This window comes from Gorilla gorilla, chromosome 18 (assembly GCF_029281585.2).
Source record: "Gorilla gorilla gorilla isolate KB3781 chromosome 18, NHGRI_mGorGor1-v2.1_pri, whole genome shotgun sequence".
In the NCBI taxonomy this organism is placed as follows: domain Eukaryota; kingdom Metazoa; phylum Chordata; class Mammalia; order Primates; family Hominidae; genus Gorilla; species Gorilla gorilla.
The window spans coordinates 20,558,536-20,575,819 of NC_073242.2; the positions used below are offsets into that span (position 1 = coordinate 20,558,536).

At 45.5% G+C, this 17,284-nt stretch overlaps 1 protein-coding gene across 2 annotated transcripts in view; it reads right to left on the reverse strand.

Annotated features, from left to right (window-relative positions):
• Positions 1-6,411: 6,411 nt before the first annotated feature.
• DNAH3 (dynein axonemal heavy chain 3) overlaps positions 6,412-17,284 on the reverse strand; it is a 220,705-nt gene continuing 209,832 nt past the window's right edge. For both annotated transcript variants that reach the window (XM_055365425.2, XM_063700040.1), the window contains 4 exons: positions 15,368-15,510; positions 10,634-10,838; positions 9,281-9,418; positions 6,412-7,439 (listed from right to left, as the gene is read on the reverse strand). In XM_055365425.2, coding sequence (XP_055221400.2) covers positions 7,086-7,439; positions 9,281-9,418; positions 10,634-10,838; positions 15,368-15,510 — 840 coding nt within the window. In that variant the 3' untranslated portion in view covers positions 6,412-7,085. The remainder of the gene's footprint in view (positions 7,440-9,280; positions 9,419-10,633; positions 10,839-15,367; positions 15,511-17,284) is intronic.

Genomic DNA, 17,284 nt, shown 5'->3' on the forward strand with positions numbered 1-17,284 from the left:
CAGGATACAATTGCAGGACAGGCATCAAATAGGCATTCCCATTCCAAAAGGAAGAAATAGGCAAGAAGAAAGGGGTAACTTCCCAAGTGAGTGTAAAACCCAAGATAGAAAACAATATCAAATCTTAAGATAGGCCAGACATGGTGGCTCACGCCTGTAATCCCAGCACTTGGGGAGGCCGAGGCGGGTGGATCATGAGGTCAAGAGATCAAGACCATCCTGGCCAACATGATGAAACCCTGTCTTTACTAAAAATACAAAAAATAGCTGGGTGTGGTGGCACACACCTGTAATCCCAGCTACTCGGGAAGCTGAGTCAGGAGAATTGCTTGAACCCAGGAGGCGGAGGTTGCAGTGAGCCAAGATCACGCCACTGCACTCCAGCCTGGCAACACAGCGAGACTCCATCTAAAAAAAAAAAAAAAAAAAAAAAAAAAACTGAAGATATCAGAATAATCATCTTTGACTGCATGTCCTACATCCTGGGCACACTGGGGTAGGAAATTGGCCCCCCAAGGCCTCAGGCAGCTGGACTCGGTCTATGCAGCATCTCTCATGGGTTGGAATCTCATGCCTGCAGCTATCTCAGGCTGGAGTTACACACTGGCGGCCTTACAGTTTGGGGCCTCAAGAACTGCCCCACTCTCATGGCTCCACTAGCCATTGCCCTAGTGGGGACTCTGAAATGGCCCTGCCCCTGTGACAAATGTCTTCCTGAGTCCCCAGACTGTCTGCAACATCCTTTGAGATGGAGGTGGAGCCTGCCAAGGCACCACAGCACTTGTGTTCTGTGCACCTGTAGAATTAGCATCACATGGATGCTGCCAAGGTTCACGGCTTGTACTTTAAAAACAATTATCTTTTTAATTGACACATTGTATATAAACAGAAATGGGACAAATTGTACATTATAATTGTATATATTTATAGGGTGCAATTTGATGTTTCAATACATATATATATATATATATATAATGATACTGATCTACAGCTTGTACTTTCTGGAGTGGCAGGCCCCATGTGGGCCCACTTGAGCCATGGCTGGGGCAGCTGAGCTTGGAATTTATCTGCACCTCTCTGGAAACCTTGCCCTCAAGGTCCTAGCTTGCCTCAAAGATCTCTGAAATGCCTTTGGGGTTATTTTCTCATTGTCTTGATGAATAAACCCTGGCTTCCTTCTACTCATATTAATCTCTTTTAAAAGGGCTGCTTGAGCAAACCCTTAATTTTCTCTACTGAACATGTTTTTTAAAAATTCTTTAAATCCAGGCACAGTGGCTCATGCCTGTAATCCCAGCACTTTGGGAGGCCGAGGTGGGTGGATCACCTGAGATCAGGAGTTCGAGATCAGGCCAACATGGCGAAACCCCGTTTCTACTAAAAATACAAAAATTAGCTGGGCGTGGTGGTGGGTGCCTGTAATCCCAGATACTTGGGAGGCTGAGGCAGGAGAATTGCTTGAACCCAGGAGGCAGAGGTTGCAGTGAGCAGAGATCATGCCACCGCATTCCAGCCTGGGCAACAGGCTGAGAATTTTCCAAATCTTATTCTGCTTCCTTTTTCATCACACATTCCATCTTTAAGTCATTTCTTTCTTCTCTCATTTTACTATAAGCCACCAAAAGAAGCCATTCAATGCCTTGAATGCTTTGCTGCTTAGATATTTTTTTTTTTTTTTTTTTGCCAGATATGTTCATCACTCTTAAGTTCTGCCTTCTGCAAAGTCCTAGGACATAGACATGGTTCCACCAAGTTATTAGCAACTGTATAACAAAGATGGACTTTACTCCAGTTTCTAATACCTTGTTCCTCATTTCCATCTGAGACCTCATCAGAATGGTCTTTACTATCCAATTTTCTACCAACATTTTGATCACAACAACTTAAGTAGTCTCTAAAAGATTTAGGCTCCTACTACAGCTCCCGTCTTCTGAGCCCTCACCAGAATTGCCCTTAATGCTCCATTCACAGCAATCTAGGCCTTTTCTAGCCTGCTCCTCCAAATTCTTCCAGCCTCTACCCATTACCCAGTTCCAAAGCTGCCTCCACATTTTCAGGTCCTTGTTATTGCAGCAGCCCTACTTCTTGGTACCAATTTTCTGTCTTAGTTCATTTCGTGCTGCTATAACAGAATACCTGAGACTAGGTAATTTATAAAGAACAGAGATTTCTCTCTTACAGTTCTAGAGGCCAGGAAGTCCAAATTTGAGGAGCCCACATCTGGCGAGGGCCTTCTTTCTGTGTCATAATATGGCAGAAGTCATCACATGGTGAAAGACAGTGAGAGAGAGAGCTGAACTTTTATTTTTTAATTTTTATTTATTTATTTATTTCCTCTGATAACAGAGTTTTGCCCTTGTTGCCCAGGCTGGAGTGCAATGGCACGATCTCAGCTCACTGCAACCTCTGCCTCCTGGGTTCAAGCAATTCTCCTGCCTCAGCCTCCCAAACAGCTGGGATTACAGGCGCCTGCCACTATACTCGGCTAATTGTGTGTGTGTGTGTGTGTGTGTGTGTGTTTTGTTGTTTTTTGTTTTTTGTTTTTTGTTTTGACAAGTCTCGCTCTGTCACCCAGGCTAGAGTGCAGTGGCGCGATCTCAGCTCACTGCAAGCTCCGCCTCCCGGGTTCAGGCCATTCTCCTGCCTCAGCCTCCCAAGTAGCTGGAACTACAGGCGCCCACCACTACACTTGGCTAATTTTTTTTTTTTTTTGCATTTTTAATAGAGACGGGTTTCACTATGTTGGCCAGGCTGGTCTCGAACTCCTGACCTCAGATGATCCACCCGCCTCGGCATCCTGCAGTGCTGGGATTACAGGAGTGAGCCACTGCGCCCAGTCTGAACTGACTTTTATAACAAACCCACTCTGGCAATAACATTATCTGTGACCTCCTGACCTAATCACCTCCTAAAGGTTGCACTTCTCAACACTGTTGCTTGGGGCTTTTCTAACACATAAACTTTGGGGGATACATTCAAACCACAGCAAAGCCTTTGGCGAAAAGAGACAGAGAAATGTAAATATGCTGGCAGGTGTTCTGGCCTTCCCATGGCCATTCAGTGAGCACATAGCCCAGCCTGGCTTGAATTGAGAGACATGAATCTGCTGTTCCTTCAGCCACTCTCCTTCCAGCTGGTCTCATTGTAGAGGCATTTCCCTGTCCAGAGATGGTTCTAATGTCTAAAATTAATTGTTTCCCAAGCAACATAGGGCTTATGAAATCAAGCCAACTACTTCATCTGGTGGTCAGCCAGTGAAACCCATCTGTTTCTGCATTGGAGGAAAAACTGGCTGTGCTGGACCAAGTGAGACATGTCTCTCATCTCCATCATGGGAGATGGGAAAGTTCCTTTCTAAGTAACTCAAGGTGATTTTAATTATTTGCATTTTTGCCTTACTCTACTGAGTGTAGAAATCAGCCTTCTCACCCAGCCTTTTCAGGATGAAAGTCCATCTTGTTGCTAGCCAGCCTTTGAGCATCTTCCATTTGCCTTAGTGTGAATTTTACATGCCTAGCCCCTTTGCAAACATGCGTATACTGTTACACAAAAGCATAATTGTCAATTTACTCTCAAACCTTCCATGTAACCTGTATTCTGTTCTTAATAGTATTTTCCTCACTTTCTCTCCAAAACTATAAAATCCCCATCTTGAGTCTCTCAAAGGCAGAACCCACCTTCCCTACATCCCCACCTTCAATGTAATTATCTTCCAACACTGATAAGGACTGAACATAACTGCTTACCCAAGAGCTAGATTTTTTTTTTTTTTTTTGAGACAGAGTTTCACTGTTGTCACCCAGGCTGGAGTGCAGTGGCACAATCTTGGCTCACTGCAACCTCCACCTCCCAGGTTCAAGCAATTCTCGTGCCTCAGCCTCCCGAGTAGTTGGGATTACAGGCGCCCGCCACCACACCCAGCTAATTTTTGTATTTTTAGTAGAGACGACGTTTCACCACGTTGGCCAGGCTAGTCTTGAACTCCTGACCTCAGGTGATCCGCCTGCCTCAGCTTCTCAAAGTGCTGGGATTACAGGAGTGAGCCACCGCACCCAGCCCCCAAGAGCTAGATTTTTAAAGAACAAGGACTAGCTTGGTGACAAGGTTTGTCTGATGTCATCTGCTGAGCTATTTATAGGCAAGGCCTGCAGCTTCTCACCGAGCTGATCTCTGGCCATCTCTTCCCCAGGACTCCAGCCTCTAACTCACCATGATTTCTGAATAGCATATTGCTCTTTCACAGGAGGAGACATTAACTACCACATTGGCCCGAATAGAAAATGACCTCAAATTTCAAGCAGTCTTTCTCTTCAAAGTGGAGAACATTTTTTAAATTACAAAAATTTAATCCATCATATGAAAACAGTCTGTCCCTTGACCCCTGAGGAATGAGACCAGTCCCTGCCTCCCTCAGCTTTTTGTTGCTGAAGCTGTGGTTGGAGAACTATAATTAAAATTCAGTTGTTCTCTTAGCAACCCGCTCACTGACAGCTCCTTTACAGCTTGCGTTGTGATTTTTACCTACCAGTCCAAGAATCAGGGATTTGAGATCCTGACCATCCTTCTATCCAAAATGACTAACAATCTTATTTGGAACAATAGGGTAGTTCCAGCTATCTGTTCATTCTGATTTTTCCCCCATTGGAGAACATTTATATTTCTTTCTTGAAAAAATAGCTTTTGGCCGGGTGCAGTGGCTCATGCCTGTAATCCCAGCACTTTGGGAGGCCAAGATGGGTGGATCACTTGAGGTCAGGAGTTTGAGACCACCCTGGCCAACATGGTGAAACCCTGTCTCTACTAAAAATATAAAAATTAGCCAGGCATGGTGGCAGGCACCTGTAATCCCAGCTACATGGGAGGCTGAGGCAGGAGAATTGCCTGAACCTGGGAGGCGAAGGTTGCAGTGAGCCAAAATTGTGCCACTGCACTCCAGCCTAGGTGAGAGAGCAAGACTGTCTCAACAAAAAAAAAAAAAAAGAAAAGAAAAGAAATCAAAGACCCTGATTCAAAACATTTCTTCGAGTGAAGAGGCAGAGAAGCCAAGGCCAGACACATGAAAACCCCCAAACAGTCTCATGTCTTTGCTCAACTATGAAGTGACCAAGACAGGGCCCTGAAATAAGCCACTTAGTGCCACAAGACTACATGAGAGAGTTAGTGAAGAAGTAATGCATCAAGAATGTGATTTTTATCTCCCTCAAGAGTCTCTTCCAGCTGGCCCTGGGGAGAAACAAGTGATTGAAATTTCTTGGACATAGTTGTGTAGTTGGAGCTACACATCTCTTCTAAGATTCTACATCAAAACAGAGCCAAGTCCTTGGCAGGGAGGCAGCGTGTGGCAGTGAAAAATGCATGGGTTCAAGAGCCAGACCAGCACAAACCAGGCTTTGCAGTGTGAAAAAGCTGAGCGATTTTAGGGACGATAATCTCTCTGAACCTCCAAGGGAGAGGACAGGCCTTCCCACCACAGAGGATCAAGTGAGAAATCTAAAGGCCTGGGTACAAAGCATGGCATATAGTAGGCATGCAATAAAGATTGCTTCTCTCACCTCCCCTTTCCTCCGGAAATTTCCACCCATCTGTGCAGGCTAGTAGAGAAGCAATTGCGTCCCAGTTCTATCACTGACTAGCTGTGGAACTTTGGGCTAGTTTTCTAAATCTCTGCATTTTCCTCTGTAAAGTGGAGATGATAACACCTCCCATCTAAGATTGTTGTGAAAAGCGCATTTTATTTTATTTTTTGCTCTTAAATACCAAAAAGAGTCCATTTTAAATGTATCAAGGGGCTTAGCAAATCGAAGTGGCCCAAACCTCTGTCAACCTTTGAGAGGCCTTGGTGGTCTCCCTTATGGGTAGACTAGGAAAGAAGTGATTGAAATTCAATGACAGTTACAGCAAAATAAAAAGAAAAAAAATAAGGCTGGGTGTGATGGCTCACGACTGTAATCCCAGCACTTTGGGAGGCCAAGGCGGGCGGATCACTTGAGGCCAGGAGTTCGAGACCAGCCTGGCCAACATAGCAAAACCCCGTCTCTACTAAAAGTGCAAAAATTAGCCAGGCATGGTGGTGCACACCTGTAATCCCAGCTATTTGGGAGGCTGAGGCACGAGAATCACTTGAACCTGGGAGGCGGAGGTTACAGTGAGCCAAGATTGTGCCACTGCACTCCAGCCAGGGCAGCAGAGCGAGAAACTGTCTCAGAAGAAGAAGAAAATCACCATAAGGGAGCTTAGCCAACTGACCAAGAGTCTGTGTTGAAGAGTCCCACTGCCTGTATTCAGATACTACTTGAGTAACTATCTGATTTGGGGGAGATTACTTATCTTCTCTGTATGATGGTTTCTGCAGCCATAAAATGAGGATAATAATAATAATGTACTTTATAGAGTTGCTATGAAATACCTGGCTCATAGCAATTGCTTTATTAATAATAATTGTCATCAACATCATCACCACCACCATCATCAAGAATGAAATGCCTTCGTTCTCACTTATAGGTGGGAATTGAACAATGAGAACATTTGGACACAGGAAGGGAAACATCACACACCTGGGCCTGTCGTGGGGTGGGGGGAGGGGGGGAGGAAGGATAGCATTAGGAGATATACCTAATGTAAATGATGAGTTAATGGGTGCAGCACACCAACATGGCACATGTATAGATATGTAACAAACCTGCACGTTGTGCACATGTACCCTAGAACTTAAAGTATAATAATAAAATAAAATAAAAAGAATGAAATGCCTTTTGGCCAGGCGCGGTGGCGCCTGTAATCCCAGCACTTTGGGAGGCCGAAGGGGGGGTGGATTGCCTGAGCTCAGGAGTTCGAGACCAGCCTGGGCAACATGGCAAAAGCCCTGTCTCTACCGAAAATACAAAAAAATAGCCTGGCATTGTGGTGCGTGCCTGTAATCCCAGCTACTCAGGAGGCTGAGGCACGAGAATCACTTGAACCTGGAAGGCGGAAGGTGCAGTGAGCTGATATCATGCCACTGCACTCCAGCCTGGGTGACAGAGCAAGACTGTCTCAAAACAAAAAGAATGAAATGCTTTTTATTTTCTGTCTTGAGACAAACGCCATCAGTTATCCAGCTGGCACAGTGAGGCCACCCCTCGGTTTATCCAGTGCTTCTGGGGCATGTCTGTTGGAAGCTCAATGGAGAGGACATAGTTGGTAGAGTGGCCTGTGGTGGAGAGGGTTCCTCTGCGGGCACTTGTTTTGTAGACTGGACATACATAAATGTCCTGATGCAGAAACATTGCGCTCTCCCCAGGTTTCAGCCAAATGATGGGCAGTGGGTCATAGAGGATTTTGGGGAGAGATTCCCCAATCTGCATCGTTTTCCTGTCCCAACGGGCACCTTCTAAGAAGAGCCCTTTGATGTAGGCCCCGTCTTCGGGGTTATTCTCCATCACTGTTTCTTGTGGGGTTACCTGGAAGAATGAAAAGCTATGAGTTCCGTTGCCTGCCATTTTCCTACATGGGCAGCTTTAAGAGCCTGGAATCTTCTGATACTCAAAGTGCAACCTGGTTGCAATATCTACCTCTCCCAGGATCCAGGGACAATGGGGCTTCTGTGATAATATTCCTGCCCACCATACATGGGCCAGGCCTGACTCCTGGTCAGTATGCTGCCCTTCCCAATGGTGGGCTAGAGAATGCACTCAAGTAGGAGTCACATTATTCTAACACATTACCTCTAACTAGCTTAGTGACTTTGCACAATCCCTTCCCTTTCTGGATCTGGATTTATAAAGTGAGGGGTCAGATTCAGATACAGAGACAGACTGGATAAACAGTTCTGGAGATGAGTGTGGGGAGAATAAAGCCTTGATTTCTAGTTTCTGTGGTATAAAGACTTCCACCATGGTCAATTTCAGCCTACCAACTATTTAACAACCAGCTCACAAAATTCCTGAAAATGTAACAGTTGGCCCTGGTGAGCTGATATGAGTGAGCTCCAGAACACCACTGCTTAGATTCAGAGGTGGTAAACTCAAATTCCTTTAGGTAATTGCAGAAAATGGACAAAGCATAGGAGAATAGGGAGGGGTGGGGATTATGGTGAACCAGAGAGCACAAACTCCATTTAAAATTATTCAAATTATACTTCAAAAAATTTTTATGGTGAATGGAATTTTTTCCCATTTCTAATTCTAAGTATATATTGGAAGAATAGGAAAAAGCTATTGATTTTTATAAATTTAACCAATATCCAGTGACCTTGTGAATTCTTCTACAGATGCTCCTCAACTTACAATGGGGTTATGTCCTGATAAACCCATCATAAGTTGAACATATTGTAAGTCAAAACTGCACTTAATATACCTAACCTACAACAAATATCATAGCTTAACCTAGCCTCCCTTAAATGTGCTTAGAACACTTACATTAGCCTATAGCTGGGCAGGAATCATCTAACACAAAGTCTGTTTTATAGTAAAGTGTTGAGTATCTTATGTAATTTATCAAATACTATACTAAAAGTGAAAAATGGAATGGGTGTATGGGTACTCAAGGTGTGGTTTCTCCTGAATGTGTATTGATTTCACATCATGAAGTCAAAAAATTGTAAGTTGAACCATTGCAAGTAAAGGACTCTATGTTTTTAATCACTTTGGATTTCTAGGTATACAATCATTTCAACATCAAGAAAGATGGTTTTATCTTTTTTTCAATGTTTATCCTAGTCATTTTTTTTTCTTGTATTTATTTTGGCTTAACATTGTCTTCAAAGGCTAATCAAGTTAAGTTCATTCATAAACTGATTTAAGACATAGGGCAACCAGTTTGTGACCTCTGGACTAGATGATTTCAAAGGATCTTTCCATATAATTTAAAATTCTACAATGCTCTGTAACAGTCAATCGTAGCCATTCTACTCTCTATATATGACAGGCTGATGCTTGACTGTTGGCCATTCTTTTAACTTTACTCCAAGCGAAGGACTACCTAAGGGCATTAACATTCTTCTAAATGAAGAGTCCACCACATTGAACAAACAGAGTGGGAGAGTGCCTTCATTTTTCTTGGTGTTCTGATGGAATCTGGAAAGATTCCCTTTTTGTATACACAGAGACAAAGCATTGGGAATCCTCTAATTATTTTAGGAGTAGCTTTTAGAGCTACTGTAAATTATGCTAAATGCTTCATATGTACCATTTCAGAAGCATTTGGGTCTTAACACATCCACATTTTTTGACTCATAAGGAAACTGGCAACATTGCTTTCTCTGGTCAGCCCCTTGAGTGAGCCTAACCCAAAGCACCCCTACCTCAAACTCAAATCCAATGTGGTCAATGGGGATGGTATATTTCCGGGCATAATTTTGAGAGACGCCAGTCAAAAAAGACTGTGTGAAGTAGAATCCAGAGATCCAAAATACCACAGGGGGCCCCTTGTCAATCCATTCCTGGAGAGCCACAGAAATCAAGATTCAAAATCAACAACACATCAAAGATCGTTCAAATGCAAGTAATGTAACGAGTACCATATAAAATATGTTTTTTCATATTTTTCCTGAAACAGCCCTCTTGGTTTAGCTTCTATCTTCCCACTTTTGAAATAAGGGTACAAAGAAATATATTTATACTTTAAGAAAAGCCTAGGTACTACAAAAATTAGCCAGGCGTGGTGGTGGGCACCTGTAGTCCCAGATGCTTGGGAAGCTGAGGCAGGAGAATCGCTTGAACCCAGGAGGCAGAGGCTGCAGTGAGCCAAGATCATGCCATTGCACTCCAGCCTGAGTGACAAGAGTGAAACTTCATCTCAAAAAAAAAAAAAAAAAAAAAGCCCAGGTGCAAGCTGATATCAGGGATACAACAGAGAGTGGTGGGGACTGTAGCAGTGGAGAATATGTACCTTGTCTAAACTGAGCAGCTGCCACTCATCTCCAGCAATAGTCGCCATGCCATGCGAGAACACAGGTGCATTGTTTCAGGTCTTCTATTTTTTGCAGTACAAACATTGGATTTTTATATGCAAAAAATCAATGTTTACATGCTGGCTCAAAAACGTTTAAATTACCAGGTAGCCAAACCAAACATAATTATTGTCCAAATCTATCTCATGAGCCACCAGTTTGTGACATTTATTCTAGTTCCTGTTCCTGTCTCCATAGGCTATAATCTTTTTTTTTTTTTTTTTTTTTAGACGGAGTCTTGCTCTGTCGCCCAGGCTGGAGTGAAATGGCGCGATCTCGGCTCACTGCAACCTCTGCCTCCCAGGTTCAAGCCATTTTCCTGCCTCAGCCTCCAAAGTAGCTGAGACTACAGGCATAAGCCACCATGTCCAGCTGATTTTTTTGGTATTTTTAGTAGAGATGGGGTTTCACCATGCTGGCCAGGCTGGTGTCAAACTCCTGACCTCAAGTGATCCGCCTGCCTCGGCCTCCCAGAGTGCTGGGAATACAGATGTGAGCCACTGCGCCCGGCCGGCTATAATCTTTTCCAGGACTTTCAAGTCTCCCTCCTGCTTCTAACTCCAGGAAGACTGTTTCCAGAGGCTCAATCCAGGATGTTCTGTGGCTGCCTGCCCTCCTCCCCCTGCCTCTAGTCTGTCATTTCAGAATGTCCTCTCCACCTAAGCAAGCATGCCAGGTTCCCAGTTACCCCTGACTCCCAGGTACCTGGAAGAAGGTCAGGCGGGCCAGCAGGTCAGCCACGTAGCCCCCCAGAGGCTTCAGTGATGGGTAAGATTTGGCTGCCCACATGGCTGGCACTTTACCCACAAGCATGCTGTTAAAGACTTCCTCTAGCTCCGAGGACATCAGGACCTGTCCTTTGATGGCTCGGCCAAGATCGATGAGGCTCCTCCGAACCACTTTGGTCAGCCTGCAAGAACAGAGGAGCTGGCTGAGCTGGGCTCTCCGGTGGCCACATTCTACCCAAGTCCACTGACTGCTGTCCCCTTTAAAATGTCAGTTAATTAATGCACAGTCATTAAATGAGGAAAAATTAAATCACCCATTACCTTGCTACCTAAAGATAACGTTGATGTATATCTTTCCAGATTTTTCTCTATGTGAACACAAATTATTTTTAATGAGATCATACTATATTATCTTTCCGTAATCTGTTTTTCTTTCTTAGCATATAGGAAACATCTTTCCAATTCAATAGAGACCTAAATTGTCCTTTTTTTCTTTTTTTTAGAGATGGGGTTTCATTCTGTCATTCAGGCTGGAGTAAGTAGTGAGATCAGAGCTCACTGCAGCCTCAAACTCCTGGGCTCAAGTGATCCTCCTGCCTCAGCCTCTGGAGTAGCTGGGACTACAGGTGTGCATCACCATGCCTGTCCTTTGTAACGACTGCAAAATGTTCCATTTTGTTTAACTATTCCTCTATTGTTGACATGTTAGTTCTAGATTGTTGTCACTATCAACAACATGCTAGCAAAATTCATCCATCTCAATCTTTTTGCAAATTTTAAATTATTATTAAAAATATTTCTAGGTCAAAGAGCATGCACAGTTTTAAGGCTTTCAATTCATATTGTCAAAGTTGGTCTTTTTTTTTTTTTTTTTTTTTTTTTGAGACAGAGTCTTGCCCTGTCACCCAGGGAAGTGCAGTGGTGGAGTCATGGCTCACTGCGGCCTCGATCTCCCAGGCTCAAGGAATCCTCCCACCTCAGTCTCCTGAGTAGCTGGGACTACAGGCACATGCCACTATGCACACCTGATTTTTTTTTTAAGTAGAGACAAGGTCTCCCTATGTTGCCCAGGCTGGTCTCAAACTCCTAAACTCAAGTAATCCTCCCACCTCAGCCTCCCAAAGTGCTGGGATTATAGATGAGCTACCACGCCTGGCCAAAGGTCCTTTTTTATCAACTATAAGGTGCACGCCTGAGAAAGGGCAACTGAAGGGCAGCCTGGGAGATGTCAAATTCACCTGCCTCTCCCTCTGACCTTTATGTTACAAGGCCCAGCCAAGCCCGGAGGTAATTCACCTGAGGAGACCAAAGAATCTGCCACTACAAAGAGCTTTTCATCTCCAAAGATTTATGGAATCTCAACTGAATGGACATGAGAATGATCACATGCAGGAAAAGGATTTCTGGACGTGTAACCACTAAACCATTGTATCAAGAGGAATGTGGCTGGGTGTGGGGACTCACGCCTGTAATCCCAGCACTTTGAAAGGCCGAGGTGGGTGGATCACTTGAGGTCAGGAGTTTGAGACCAGCCTGGCCAACATGGTTAAACCCCGTCTGTACTAAAAATACAAAATTAGCTGAGCATGCACGCCTGTAATTCCAGCTACTCAGGAGGCTGAGGCAGGAGAATCGCTTGAACCCAGAAGGTGGAGGTTGCAGTGAGCCGAGCTAAGATCATGCCATTGCACTCCAGCCTGGGCGACAAGAGTGAAACTCTGTCTCAATTAAAAAAAAAAAAAAAAAAAAAAAGGAATGTAAAATTCAGACATGTGTTTGCTAAGCAGTCAAGGGTAAAAGCTGCCATCTGAGGGATTACACCACAGACCTCTATTATACCTAAAGACCTACTTGCAAAGATTCTCTTTCTATTCTTGCAACTATGAGCTCTGCTAGTTTTAAGGTTTTAGTACCCAAGGAAAGAACACTTGCCCAGAAGACACAGTCACAGTTCCCCTGAAGCTGAACTGTCGCTGAATCATTCTGGGCTTCCTATATCAAAGGAAAAAAAAAAAAGTGGGGAGGAACGTTAGAGTACTGCTTGAGATGATTAATCCTGACCATCATTGGAAAATAAGATTGCTTTCCCTGTTCTTTTTTTCTTTTGAGACAGGGTCTCATTCTCTTGCCCAGGCTGAAGTGCAGTGAAACAATCTTGGCTCACTGCAACCTCCACTTCCCAGGCCCAAGCAATCCTCGCTCCTCAGTCTCCTGAGTAGCTGGTTCTACAATGCCCAGATAATTTTATGTATTTTTGGTAGAGATGGGGTTTTGCCATGTTGCCCAAGCTGATCTCCAACTCCTGAGCAATCTGCCTGCCTCAGCCTCCTAAAGTGCTGGGATTACAGTGCTGGGTGGAGTGAGCCACGGCGCCTGGCTTGCTGTCTTTTATAGAATGCCCAATGGTGAAGGCCAGTGAAAGCCCCTGCAATCACCAAGAAAGAGCTTCAGTGGCCTTAGAGGAGAATGACAGCAGAGGAGGGAAGCCATTAGTTTTGGTGTCCAGTTGGACAGTCCAGGACTACAGTCCATCATGCCAAGGTGTCTCACAACAGAGATGGCCTCGTCCTAGGCTCACACCCCATACCTTGCTTGGTCCCTGCTACGGCCAACTGCCTGTTGACTCTAAAGAGTAACCCTAGGCCGGGCGCAGTGGCTTACACCTGTAATCCCACCACTTTGGGAGGCCAAGGTGGGCGGATCACCTGAGGTCAGGAGTTCGAGACCAGCCTGGCCAACATGGCGAAACCCTGTCTCTACTAAAAGTACAGAAATTAGCTGGGCGTGGTGGCGGGCACCTGTAATCCCAGCTACTTGGGAGGCTGAGGCAGGAGAATCTCTTGAACCTGGGAGGTGGAGGTCGCAGTGAGCCGAGATCGCGCCACTGCACTCCAGTCTGGGTGACAAGAGTGAGACTCTGTCTCAAAAAAAAAAAAAAAAGTAACTTTAAAACTCAGGAAGCCTAACAACTCTCAAATAACATTCCTCCAGTCCCCTGGTCCTCTGGAATCAGGGCTGTCCTTAAAATGAAGCAGTGACCCAATGACACAGAATAGAGGCAGTAACACATGCAGTGTCTGGAGCAGCAAGACCTTGGTCTTGGAAGCAGAAGTGATAAGTTTTAGCCCACTTGGCTCTGAGTCACTTGAGACCTACATCAAATCACAGTCATCTCTGGACCTCCGTTTCATCATCTGGCCTAGATGGTCTTTGATAACCCTTTCAGTTTTGACTATTCAAAAATCAAATCCAGGTGATCCCACTGGGCTCCATGCTGTAGTAACTGGAGAAGAGGACTAGAATACAAGGCCAGAGATCCTTGCCCCATGGCCAGCCTATAATACCCCTAACTGTGTGGTAGAAGCACTAGGATGAACGTCTCCCACCCCTTTCTAGATTTACCCAGATTTCACATATTGGATAAGTACATGGGCTCTGGAATCAGACTTAGTTCTGGGTTTAAACTGAGTTTTCCCGTTGAATGATTGAATAACTGAGCAACCTTGGGCAAGTCTTAACCCTTCTGAATCTCAGAGTTTTTTTTTTTTTTTCCTTTAAGAGATGGGGTCTTGCCATATTGCCCAGGCTGGTCTTAAACCCCTGGGTTCAAGCAATCCTCCCGGCTTGCCTCCCAAAGTGCTGGGATTGTAGGCGTGAGTGATCATGCTCAGCCTCAGTTTTCTTATTTGTAAAATGCTGGTAGCAGGATTAGTAACTGGACGTATTTCAAAAGACTATTGTGTAATTTTTTTTTTTAAAGGATAGGGTCTTTCTCTGTCACCCAGGCTGGAGTGCAGTGGCAAGGTCATAGCTCACTGCCGCCTCGAGCTCCCGGCCTCCAAGAGATCCTCTCACCTCACCCTCCCAAGTAGCTGGGACTGCAGATGTGCACCACCACGCCTGCCTTTTTTTTTTTTTCTTTTTTGGAGAGATGGGGTCTTGCTTTGTTGCCCAGGCTGGTCTTGGACTCCTGGCCTCAGGTGATCCTCCCTACTCTGCTTCTCAAAGTGCTGGAATTACAGGCGTTAGCCACTGTGCCCAGCCCTATTACAGACTGAATGAGACCCATGCATAGTACTTAGAACCATATCTGTCCCTAAAGGCTCAATACAAATGGCTCTAGGCCAGGTGCAGTGGCTCCCACCTGTAATCCCACCACTTTAGGAGGCCAAGGCTGGAGGCTTGCTTGAGGCCAGGAGTTCAAGACCAGCCTGGCCAACATGTCAAAACTCCATCTCTATAAAAAAATAAAAATAAAAAAATTAGCCAGTATGGTGGCCTGTGTCTGTAGACTCAGCTACTCAGGAGGCTGAGGTGGGAGGATTGCTTGAGCCCAGGAGTTCGAGGCTGCAATGAGTCATGATCACACCACTGCACTCCAACTTGGGCGACAGAGAGAGACCTCAACTCAGGAAAGAAAAATAAAAGTGGCTCTAATGACTACTTTTACTATTAGCCTGTGCTTGATACTGGTTTTAGCCTAACTTTATAGATGTCACATGAATGAATGGGAATGAATGAATAGAAGGAATGATTCAACCCAGGGTCAGCATGTGCTGGGGATGGTCCTATTCACAGCCCCTGTTCACACCCCTAATATGGGTGGGGCAAACCACTTCCTCTGCATAGCAACCCCTTCTCAGCTACTGCCTGTTAGATCCTACTCCTCACGTTCCAACTCCCAGGATTCAAGCTACATCATCTGGCCCACCTGTTGAATCTGATGAGCTCCTGCCTTAGGACGGTATTCATGGATTCTTCATAGACCACGGGGTACAACTTCATGACCTCTTCCAGGTCAAAGTCTTTGGGAAGCTTGGAGAGAATGTCTTGCGCCAACTCCTCAACCACTTCCTTAAAATGCAGGCAGAAGAGAGGTGAGTGAGAAGCAAGCCCTACAGGCTGTGGCTTTGGATAAACTTTAAGTACTGAGCATCTGACTTTTCAAATGTATTCTGTGGGACTTTCCTGAGAACTCTCCAACAGAAGCCATTTCTGCCTCCAGTGGGGAAAGGAGTCCCTCATCACCCCACCAGCCTTGGGGAGGGCATCGCCTCTTGGTCCAGAAGAGTAGAGTCCTGTCCTTGGCAGAGCACGGTGGCTCACGCCTGTAATCCCAGCACTTCGGGAGGCCGAAGTGGGTGGATCGCTTGAGTCCAGGAGTTTGAGACCAGCCTGGGAAACATAGCGAAACCCAGTCTCTACAAAAAATACAAAAATTAGCCATTAGCCATGCATGGTGCTGCATGCCTATGGTCCCAGCTATTTGGGAGGCTGAAGCAGGAGAATCACTTGAACCCAGGAGGTGGATGTTGCAGTGAGCTGAGATCTGGCCGCTGCACTCCAGCCTGGGTGACAGAGGAAGACCCTGTCTAAAAGTTAAAAAACAAAACAAAACAAAAATAAAAGAGTCGTGTCCTGACACCTCAGGCAAGCGCCGAAGGGCCAGGAAGGGAACTCCTGCTCGGCTAGGTAGCTTCAGGGCAGCACTGAGCCTCTGTCTTCAATGTCACACCTGGGTGAGAATCTCCCACAGCCTCTGACCCCTGAGGATTAGCTCCTGGTGCCATGGGGGCCCTTTCTCAGTGCCCGTAACACCTGGGAAAGCAGCAGGCCATTCTTCAGCATTGGAGCAAGAAAAGCACAGAACCCTCAGCTTAGCCAAGTAGGAAGAGCACAGGCCTCGAGGCTCAAGGAGGAACAAGACCTGAGTGTGGGAGAGACAGACACCCTGTGGTCCTGTGGATGTGGGAGGCTGGGATGTATACTTCTTTCCCTCTTCCCACTGTGAGGGGAATTTCCACTCCTACATCAGGATACACCAACCAGGCTGGTTTACCTTCATACCAGTGATACTTAATGGCACTAGGAACCAAATCATGAAAGCAAATTAGCAAATTCTACAGTTGGGAGGGGTTAAACAGGAGGTAGCTTGGAAGGTGGAGAAGGGAAGGGATGGGAGAGGAAGCAGGTGGAGTCAGGAGACGGTGGCTCTGGTTCTGGCTCCGTCCTTGATTTTATGAAACCCTGGAAGCCGGTCACTTTCTCTCTCAGGATTTGTTTCTCTCTTCATTTGTAGACTTAGGAGGGTGGCCTGGGTCAGGTCATCACAAAGAGTGCACTGGGACTACTAGAGGTACCCAGGATTTTAGGTGTTTCCAGGACACAGAAAAATCATGTTGAGTCACATGGTGAGAAAGTTACTCTTTCAGGTTTTGGGGGTTTTTTTCATTGTTGTTGTTATTGTTTTGAGATAGTGTCTCACTCTGTCATCCAGGTGGGAGTGCAAAGGCACGATCACAGCTCACTGCAGCCTCGACCTCCTGGGTTCAAGTGATCCTCCTGCCGCAGCCCCCTTAGTAGCTGGGACTACAGGCACGCACCACCACACCCAGTTAACTTTTTTTAAGACAGGGTCTCACTCTGTCGCCTAAGCTGGAGTGCAGTGGCATGATCTCAGCTCGCTGCAGCCTCAACAGCCCAGAATCAAGCGATCCTCCCACCTCAGCTTCCTGAGTAGCTGGGATTACAGGTGCATGCCACCGAGCTCAGCTATTTTTTTTTTTTTTTTTGTATAGATGGCATTTTGCTATGTTGCTCAGGCTGGTCTCCAACTCCTTGGCTCAAG